Source organism: Rhipicephalus sanguineus, chromosome 9, assembly GCF_013339695.2.
Source record: "Rhipicephalus sanguineus isolate Rsan-2018 chromosome 9, BIME_Rsan_1.4, whole genome shotgun sequence".
NCBI lineage: Eukaryota > Metazoa > Arthropoda > Arachnida > Ixodida > Ixodidae > Rhipicephalus > Rhipicephalus sanguineus.
In genome coordinates, this window is record NC_051184.2 from 4,586,001 (window position 1) to 4,596,356 (window position 10,356).

The window sequence follows — 10,356 nt, forward strand, 5'->3', positions numbered from 1 at the left end:
AGTAATTCTCGCTTTAAGCTTTAGTGTCGCCTAAGTGAATGTGTCCTCAATCCACTATCATTATCACGGGATTCATGATGTTTATTTATGAAATAATATCTAACTTTAGATCTTAGTGTTACTTAAAAGCTAGGACAAAGAACCACCTCGAATATTGAAGTAACCGCTGCATTCACCCTACAGTTAAAAAATATCTCGGAGGCTCGAGGGTCTCTGCTGTATACGAGCTTATCTGAGTTCATATAATTACGGTACGTTCTATTGGTTAAATGTAATGGTAATGTTACTTTATTAGAGTTTGCGAACATTTCTTTCAGATAAAAAAGCTGTAGAATTCTAGGCCTGTCTTGAAAATCATTGCCCTACGATTCGAATAGTATTCGACGCATTCGTGTTCGCCAGAATTCTCTGTGTTTCATTAAACAGCTTTCTCTCTCTCTATTGGATTCGGTATGATCGCTATTCGATTCGCATTCGATTCAGTTATAAATTTCACTATTCGCACACCCCTACTTATTAGTAATGTATTTGTTGGGGCTTTGCGTGCAAAACCACGACGCGATAATGAGGGACGCCGTAGTGGAGGGCTCCGAAAATTTTGACCATCTGGGGATCTCTAACGCGAGCCTAAACCTAAGTAAAGGGGCCTCAAGCATTTTCGTCTCCACCGAAAATGCGGCCGCCGCGTCTGCGATTCAATGCCGCGAACTTCGGGTGAGCAGTCAAGCACCATAACCAGTAGACCTCCACGGCGGGTACAACGAAAAGTTAGCTTATGGTCCGACGTAATGTCGGCTCTCAGATTACAGCTCAGGAGTCTCTTTTATCGAAATGAAGTGTAATGTGAACTTGCACGTAATCATAATAATAATTGTTGGGGTTTTACGTGCCAAAAACCACGATGTGACTATAAGGCACTCCGAAAATTTTGACCACCTAGGACTCTATAACGTGCACCTAAATATAAGTACACAACTTGCGCGTAATATTTGTATTAGTGGCAAATGGATTTCAGCTGCGACAATAATTTTGGCACGCTGTACACAATTCCATGTTTTCAGCTCTGGTTATGTGGAGGCATGGGGTGTCAAGCGTACTTTTATTCTGCAGTTGACTATAACGTTACCATTTATTGCGGGATTTCATGCGCGTGAGGATTAGGTGTAACCAAGAAACCAGGAGTATACGAACGGCTGGTGTTCAAGCACTACGGTTGTTTTAGTGTGCAACGCAAATTTATGCGATGTAGTGGATACATGTGATGCAAGACGCAGTATATATACATTTTTCGCACACTGATCAGGATAGAGCGTATAGGCTTAGCCGTCTCCAGTTTTTTTTCTTTTTTTGTAAGTAAGACCTTTCACCCTTTCTTATAGTCTAAGCCGTAAAGCACGAAAAAATAACTTAGACTCTGAACGCGAACCGTTTGGTACGTGTACATACATAAAACAGTGCGAAAGAAACCACGGAGAATTAGACACAGGAGTAGCGCTGTCCTACGTGTATGCGTGTCCTTGTTTCCTTTTGCGCTGTTTTACCTATGACTAAAAGGTGTAAGGGCTCGTCCTATTGAGTAGTAGTTTTGCTACTACCTCCTAGTGAATAAACGATTATTTGCTTAGTACTATTAGTCCCAAGCAGTTAGTTTCTAGGAGACCAACGTCTTCCATAAAATAGGAGTGGCTTTTTCTTGATCTCTCTTTTGCAAGGCTTCTTCGTCGCACATTATCTTTTTATTTCGCGCATTCTCGCACTATGAACCGCGACATCAAGCGTTGACCGACACGTTCGCACAAGAGCTTCGCAGTTCGGCAACACCGCAATTCGCAGTTCGTGGAGTTAACCATTAATTTCCCACAGCTGAACCAATGCAGCATTTCTATGGGCATTCCGAACATCACTTCACCATGGGCAATGTGTCTTCCGGTGTGTTTTTGTCCCACTGAGAAGATTCTTCCTTATCTCCTCTCAAATGCTGCGTCCGGGATCGGCCCGTCGATGTTGGGCGTGTCCACGAATTGGACTGTGGGCAAATCCAATGGAACTAGCTCAGTCTCGAACACGATGACCGTGTTTTCCTGGGGATACGGTCGCAGTATCGAACCTGGTACGTACAGAGTCACCTGAGGCCCGATCGAAGGCCAGTAGCGACCCAGGTTGAAGCCGTTGACTAGGACCACTCCCTTACCCCAGCCGGTCGGGTCGAAGTAGGTGTCCAGTGGATCCTGTCCTTGCGGTAAGGCGAACGTACCGTAGAAGAACGTCGGTGGTTGATTGTGTGTGCCTTTTCCAGTTGCGTGACCATGCTTCGATAGAAACGAGCCGAGGTGATCTATGTCTTCATCTCGAACGAGTGGTACACCTTCCATTGTCCAGTTGGTCATCACGGTACGCCCGAGTGTCACCTCTGACGTGATGCCCTGTGACATTGGAAAATAAAATATTTTAGTATCAAAGAAATCGTTACTTTATGTAACTGTATCTCTATCTATGTAACCAAATCTGTGTTTGACTCAACCAAATGAACCAAGAGACAATTAGTCCAGGGAAAGCTTAGGGGTCAATAACTGTTGAATCGAAGTGGACGATGATATCACCCTTTCCATCGGTGGGATCGTCCACTTCAATTTAGAAATATGCGGCCCCTATGCTTTCCCTGGCCTAGTTGTCTGTCGAGTTCACTTGGTTGTGTCTAACACAGAAACAAGTTCCCCGTCTTTCGTTCGTGTCTATGTTAGTATTATGGCTGACGCTGCTATTCATGTTGTGCCACTTAAAACTTTGTAATTAACCCCCTACGATAATTTCCAACTCGGGCACTAAGTTTTGGTAGTAAAGAAATAAATAACTAAATTATTTAATGGTTTTACCAGTTGCATTATATTGTATTTGGCACTTGGTCTGCCCTTATGTAGCTTTCGAAATCATTCGTATTTCAATGGCGTTGCTGCAACAAAATTATAAAAAATACGCTAGCGAATCAATGCGATATAAGCAATGAGTTGACTTTATTTTCTGAGTTGTAAACACCGATATTTTTCCGATGTTGCTGGTTCTTCTCAGTTTCCATCCTAAGGTGACTCCTACTACTGCGTATCCAAGTAATACAAAAACTGGGCACTAGGCATTAACGGCTGCTTTCAATGGTTACAAGTGTGTCTTTCCGTTACCCATTGTTCTGGATCAAGTGGACCATAGGTAACGCCTCCTGTCAAATCCTGAACATAGCACTATAGTCTCTGCACTCATTCGCACTGCGTGTCCTTGTCCACCACTTTCGCTTCTATCTATCCGGCCAGTACGGCGTCGGGCCACTTATCTGATAAGGGTTGGTGACACTACGTCCCTGTGGTATCGAGCAACGGAATGACTACGCTTCCTTATCAGTGCTCAGGAAAGGCCTGTCACATGTGTAGATTTCTTGCACTACCCAACTCTTTATCTGTAGAGACTTCGAGTGTGTTGTTTCACTGACATTTTGCTCAACATCTTTACTATAGCAAGTAAAACGTTGCGGGGATCCCTAAGCATATCCTTATGAGATGTGAACACGAAAGCGTTTCTTTCGGTTAGGTTGTTGTTACGGAGGCGTACTGCTAAACCTGCCGCGGGAATTTCCTTGTACTACGCCGTGGCTGCAGGTGGTTGCTGCTGCAGCTGTTGGTGCCGGCGTCAGTTGCGGTCGGAGGGGTCACGTGCTTTGCGGGAGCGCCTTTTGCGGACGGCAGTCGTGCGCGCCGTTTTCGCAAACCCTCCCAAGAAACGCTTTTCAATTATAATACCTGGTCGAAACATCCTACCTGTTCTGATTGACACCTTTAGTTGAACGAATTCATCGGCAGGCATTCTCAAGGAACTGTTCTCGTGCAGCAATGGAAGTCGTTATGACGTCATTCGAGGGACGTCTTTAATTAGTCATCGCCAAAAAGTGTGGGTTCGGTCTATCGTTCAAACCAGTGGCGTAACCATACATTTTCTTTCGGGGGGTGGGGGGCGGAGGGCGTTTCAACCATACTTTATGTATGTTCGTGTGTGCGTTTGTATGTGGGCGTGTATATCATCATCGTCAGCCTGTCTACGCCCACTGCAGGGCAAATGCCTCTCCCATGTTCCGCCAATCAACCCGGTCCTGTGCTTTCTGCTGCCACGTTATACCTACAAACTTCTCATCTACCCACCTAATTTTCTGTCTCCCCCTCACGCGTTTGCCATCTCTTGGAATCCAGTCAGTTACCCTTAATGACCACCGGTTATCCTGCCGACGTGCTACGTGCCCGGCCCATATCCGTTTCTTCTTGATTTCAACTATGATATCTTTAACCCCCGTTTGTTCCCTGACCCACTCTGCTCTCTTCCTGTCTCTTAAGGTTACACCTATCATTTTCCTTTCCATCGCTCGCTGCGTCGTCCTCAATTTAAGTTGAACCCTCTTTGTAAGTCTCCAGGTTTCTGCTCCGTAGGGTAAGTACCGGTAAGATGCAGCTGTTATATACCTTCCTCTTGAGGGATAGTGGTAGATTACCATTCATGATTTGATAATGCTTGCCGAATGAGCTCCATCCCATTCCTTATTCTTCTAGTTATTTCACTCTCATGGTTCGGCTCCGCGGTTACTATATACACATGTATATATACACATGCGTGTATATATACACATGCGTGCGGGCGTGTATATATACACATGCAAAATTGAAAAATTTCGGTAGGAACCTTGAACCCCCCTCCATCTCCTCCCTGGCTAGGCCAGTGGTTCAATCGCAGGACGAAAGCAGCGCGTTTCACGCTCACCTTAGGGTCATGGTTTGCTTCTCCGTAATTCTGTCGACCCTGGTTTTCCACGAGTATCGTGAGCGCCTCTCCCTCTGACGTCACCACGGGGACGCTGAACACTTTCTCATCCCAACTGAGCACACTTCGGGTCACTCTCGTCATGACGTAGCCTCTGTCCTTGATACCCGCAACCGTCAGCACCGACGGACTCTTGGGCCTGAACGACACTGTCGCATTGTAGACGACGTAGCCGTAGGCCTGACCCAGCTCTTCGAACGTCAGCGGGTGCTCGGCGCGCGCCGTCTTGAGGTAGCCCCGTTTCCGGAACCAGTCCATCACCTCTGTCAGCGTCGCGCTGAGCGTCAGGGGCACGCTTCCGAGGTTCATCTTGCGCGCCGGAACCGGAACCGGGCCCGGCGGAAGCGGAAGGAACTTGGCCGTCGCGTTCCGGATCATGTAGTACAGGTCCGTCGGATCGCCGGCCTCCGAGAGCGGCGATCCGTGGTCGTAACTCGTTAACTGCGGTGGCGGCCGGTTGCCGTTGGCGAAGCCGTAGTTCGTGCCTCCGTGGAACATGTAGAAGTTGACCGAACCGTTGTACTTCGACATGATCTGCTCGAAGGTGTCGACGATGCTCCGCTTGTCTACCTCGTCGTGTATTAACGACCAGACATCCTGTGGGCGGAGAGGTTACATGCCAAAGAAAGTGAAACAGTAAGATGGTTTAGTCTAATGAATTATACTCTGAAAACCCTAGTGTCATTAATATGGTCACCATAGGGTTACTAAAAGATGAGAAAATCGTCAAAAGTATCGCTTTTAAATTCCCCGCCGACATCTACAATGGTCGCGTCACATATCCCAAAGTGTTTTTTTTTTTTTTTGAGGGGGGGGGGGGCGTGTTTTGGCCTCATTGGCTCAACCAAATTTCTTGAAGCTTAGTCTGTTAAGTCTATGCCCCCTCAGGGGCCAATGTTCTTCATTTTTACTGATTAAGAACTACGTAGGCCGAAGTATACGCCGTCAAAATCCATGACGTCACGGCAACTCGTGCGGGAACTCCAAGGTGGCGTCGCCAAATGCATTTTCTTTTTGCGCGTTTTCTCGCTTACCGAGCGTATTCTCGCGGCAGGCGCGTTGTTATATTGGTATTGTGAAAGAGTAATTTACTAATACAAGAAAAATTGTTTTTCTTTTTAGTGTCCCTTTAATTACCAGTGACACGCGTTCGTAGATTCTTTTCGCGCGCAATCGTGTGCTTTACGGTACGACAAAGTACTTGTGTTTCAGAATAGATTTTCGATACATTCAACTGCGATAGTGTTTTGTTGAATATATTAAGCCAGCAAACGTTCTTGCGCATCGTTTTTCATAGACGCAATCATTTCTTTCCGCATTTTGCTTACTTTTCGCGTTCTTTTTTTTTTTCGCTTTCCTTCTTTTCTCCAGAATAATTCGTGTCCTGCCAATCTTACCGTGTAGCATATCGCTCGGATATTCGGATTGCAATATGAATAAATTAGGTAACTTTTCGCGCGAATCTGTTTCTCCCTTGCCGCATTCGGTTTAATCTTCACAATTCTTGAAGAAATAACTTTTTCTGAACTGCGACGTTCTTTGTCGAACTTCGACTCTAGTCCCGTTATATACAAATGAAATCGTGTGACTCTTTAACGACTCACTATCAGATGAAAGAACCGGGAACACGAAGACAGCAATCTCTCGAGTTTGGAGACCATACTCAGCGAGAAAGAACATGCATTATTCTTCACTGCATCAAGGGTTTTCGCTACTTGAATTAGGTGATTAGATAACGCTAGGCGTTCATTATTTTATTGTATTCTCTATTATATTTCATTTTCTAAACGATGCGACCTTCAGTCTTTTAAACGTTTTCACTCTCTAATTTACCCGAATATTTATCACGTAACAACTATTATCTAAGACCTGCCAAATTAACATTTACCGAAAACAAGCCGCCTCCCTGCCTCCCCCCCCCCTCACTACTGCGCACGCCTATGCTGTTGCTACGACTTTCGTGTTTATATCATTTTGCAATTCGCTGATTGCATCTAGTATGTTTACTGACTTTGGTTGTTCTTGTATTTGTGCCAACTCCTGCTGATAGCCCTGCAACTGTGCTGCATTACGTGGCGATAAATAAATAAATAAATAAATAAATAAATAAATAAATAAATAAATAAACTAAATAAATAAATAAATAAATAAAGCCAGTTCCACGCCTGTGATATTAAACAGCGGAGCCGGCAAGCGAGTGCCACCACCTGGCGAACGCAGACTGAATTGTTTCTTCATGTTTCTTTCCTTCTTTCTTTCTTTCTCCCTCTCTCTCTCTCTCTCTTTCTTTCTTTCTTGATTCTTTCTTTCCTTATTTCATTCTATACTGCCATCTCTCCTCCTTTCCCTCTTCCTAACCTCCACTTCTCTTTCCCGCCCCTTGCTATGCTGTACTGTATAGGGTTATGCTATGACTTACCCTCTCACCTCCTCCTTTGCCTCCTACTCACCCTAACATTAGTCCTTCTCACTTCCATTTCCAATCCCCTCGCTAAAGTATACAAGGCTATTTCATGCTTTACTCTCTCCCCTCCTCCTCCTTTCCCTCCTTATCTTCCCATCACTCCTCCTCCTCACCCTGTCTTCCCTTTCCCACCCCCATGCTATACTTACTATGCATGGCTATGCTATGCTAGAAGCTGCTCGGCACATACCCGCTTTCTGCGACGCACACCCGCCATGTTTCCTGTCTACGACACCGGCCTTGCACCGAGCTTGAACAGATCCGCTGCTAATACTCTACCTGCCTTCCACAGTAGTACTCTGTAACGACGAACGGCCCGTGTGGCTGGGCTTTCTTGACCTCGTCGTACGCGTGTTGCACCGTGCACTTTGTGGGGCCGAAGTCTGTGGTGACCAAGGTGTCGTCCACCTGGTCGCACTCGTACGCCTTGTCCCAAGGCGTGTCTGTGCGGAAGAGCACCACGTCGTTGCCCAGGTGCTGCTGCAGCTTGTCCACCAGGTGTCGCATGTAGGCCTTGTCGCAAGCGTCGTACAGGCCGTACTCGTTTTCCACCTGGTTTCGCAGAGAAGATAACACTTTTTATACCTGATTAGTCTGTGTTTATAATGGCTCACTTGGTATTCTTAAAAAGTACGCAAGTGTTGGTTAAGGGGAACTGTGGGGTGACGAAACTCGAAAAAAATACAGAGGTAGAATCGTTCACACAAAATCATCTATGTCTTAACGCTCCTCCTGATTTTTTTTCTTCATGTAGCGCTTTTGTGTCCCTGTAACGAAATGTGCCGTCTATGCAAAGTTTGTGATAGATATATTTGGCTTCTGCTATTAAAATAAAAGGCTACGGTATGTGATCATGAAGCACACCTAATGCAGGGGTTGGGACTCTCGATTAATTTTTGCCCCCTACGGTTTTCTAACGTGCACGTCAACGTTAGTGCACTTACACTGGCATTATTGCATTTCAGTCCCATCGATACGTGGCTATCGCCCGCGAGTCGAACCCACGGCCTCGTGCTTAGCCACGCAACGCTATAGCAGCTATGAAACACCTCGACAAGTGGCCTGTATGATTAAATAACGCAACTAACGACCGCTTATGTTCATAGAATCATAGCACCACGTCATAAATTGTTTGGTGTCACCTGAACGGTGATGATGGGCCCTCCGTTCTTGTACAAGTACGGCACCAGCATGGGCAGGAGGTGGTCGAACCAATGGTCCACCGCGTCCAAGTACGTCTTGTCCGAAGACCTGTACTTCATCCTCGGATTGATCCTCAGCAGCCAGTAGGGGAGCCCGCCGTTGTCTCGCTCGCCACAGATGTAAGGACCGGGCCTCAGGATGACGTACAAGTTGAGGTCCTTCGCCGTCTCCAAGAAGGTCAAGAGGTCGTAGTTTCCTTCGAAGTTGTACTGTCCCGGCTCCGGTTCGTGGCCGCTCCATTCGACGTAAGTCTGGATGGCGTTGAGACCGGCCATCTTCATCTTGGTAAGACGGTCGCTCCAGTAAGGCTTGGGGACTCTGAAGTAGTGGATGGAACCGGAAACGTACCGGAAAGGTTCGCCGTCCTTCAGGAAGCGGTCGTTCTCGTAGTCCACTACGAAGGAGCGGTTCAAGTTGACCGGCTCTGCGCGGGCTCGCGTCGCCAGGAGGCAGCATGCGGTCGCCGCCACGAGGATCAGCGCGCGCGACGCGAACATCGCGTCCATTATGTTCGTCCGCGTTATTTGATGGCTTACGAGGAATCTAGACAGCGACAATACACACCTCCAGATGATCGCTCGCTTTGCTTGGGCGTCTCGCATCTACGTGAGAACAAAAGGTTCGAGAAAGCGTCCGCACCCTTTTGCATTACGTACTTATCTCCTGGCTGATACGATTACGGACGTAGTTCTGGAAATCGTCCAATGTCCATTTCTGATTATGTGTCTGTGTGCATGTGTATGTGTATGTATGTGCGTGCGTGCGTGTGTGTGTGCGTGCGTGCGTGTGTGTGTGTGTGTGTGTGTGTGTGTGTGTGTGTGTGTGTGTGTGTGTGTGTGTGTGTGTGTGTGTGTGTGTGTGTTATCAGTGTCGATTCAGCTCTTAATCTTTGTTCACAATCATGTGCCCTGTCTCTTGTGAAGTACAGTCCGCCTCGGAGGTACAGTTGTTACGGTGCTGGGCTCTGACCCGAAGGTCACGGTTCCGATCTCGGCCGTCACGGCCGTATATCGATGGGGGTGAAATGCTATAATAATATAATAATTGGGGTTTAACGTCCCAAAACCACGCTATGATTATGAGGGACGCCGTAGTGGAGGGCTCCGGAAATTTCGACCACCTGGGGTTCTTAAACGTGCACCTACATCTAAGTACCCGGGCCTCAAGCATTTTCGCCTCCATCGAAAATGCGGATGCCGCGACTGGGATTCGATCCCGCGGGTGAAATGATAGAGGCCTGTGTACTGTGCGATGTCAGTGCACGTTAAAGAACACCAGATGGTCGAAATTTAGAGAGCCCGCCACCACGGCCTGCCTCATAATCATATCGTGGTTTTGGCGCGCAAAACCCCAGATATTATACAGTTTTAGCTGAGCGTCACCTACGCTCCACTCCGCACAGATATAACGGCCCGAGCCAGTGCAGAGAACTGCACAGAATTCGCGTTTTTGACAAGCGCGTCACCTTGGCTGCAAACCGATGGTGAAACCAGGTGCACACACCATCACGCTCCGCTCAGTTGACTTAACAGCGGAGTGAGATGTGCGTTCTTCGTTGCGCTGCTCGCATGATCGGTCTACCAACGTTCTGCGCACGCGCACTACAGTTCGTCCACGCGTTTGTCTGTAAATCGCGTTTATTAGACAACTTTAGCTGAGCGTATACGTTCCGCTCCGGTCAGACCTACGTATGCTAGCGATTTACACACAAACGCGTAGAAAGGACTGTATCCTCAGTGCATCCTCAAGAAGCTATGACTTGTACCCACAATATTATCGCTGCAAAAAAAAAAATAATGCATCATGTTTCTTCATATTCTTTTTCCAAGGTCTGCAAG

At 46.9% G+C, this 10,356-nt stretch overlaps 1 protein-coding gene across 1 annotated transcript; it reads right to left on the reverse strand.

The window, feature by feature from the left end:
• Positions 1–1,945: 1,945 nt before the first annotated feature.
• On the reverse strand, positions 1,946–9,025 carry LOC119404475 (beta-galactosidase). The gene is made up of 4 exons (XM_037670980.2): positions 8,458–9,025; positions 7,595–7,867; positions 4,792–5,448; positions 1,946–2,423 (listed from the first exon to the last, which is right to left on the reverse strand). Exons 1-4 carry the CDS (start codon positions 9,022–9,024, stop codon positions 1,962–1,964), a joined length of 1,959 nt encoding a protein of 652 aa, XP_037526908.1. The 5' UTR covers position 9,025; the 3' UTR covers positions 1,946–1,961.
• Positions 9,026–10,356: the final 1,331 nt, after the last annotated feature.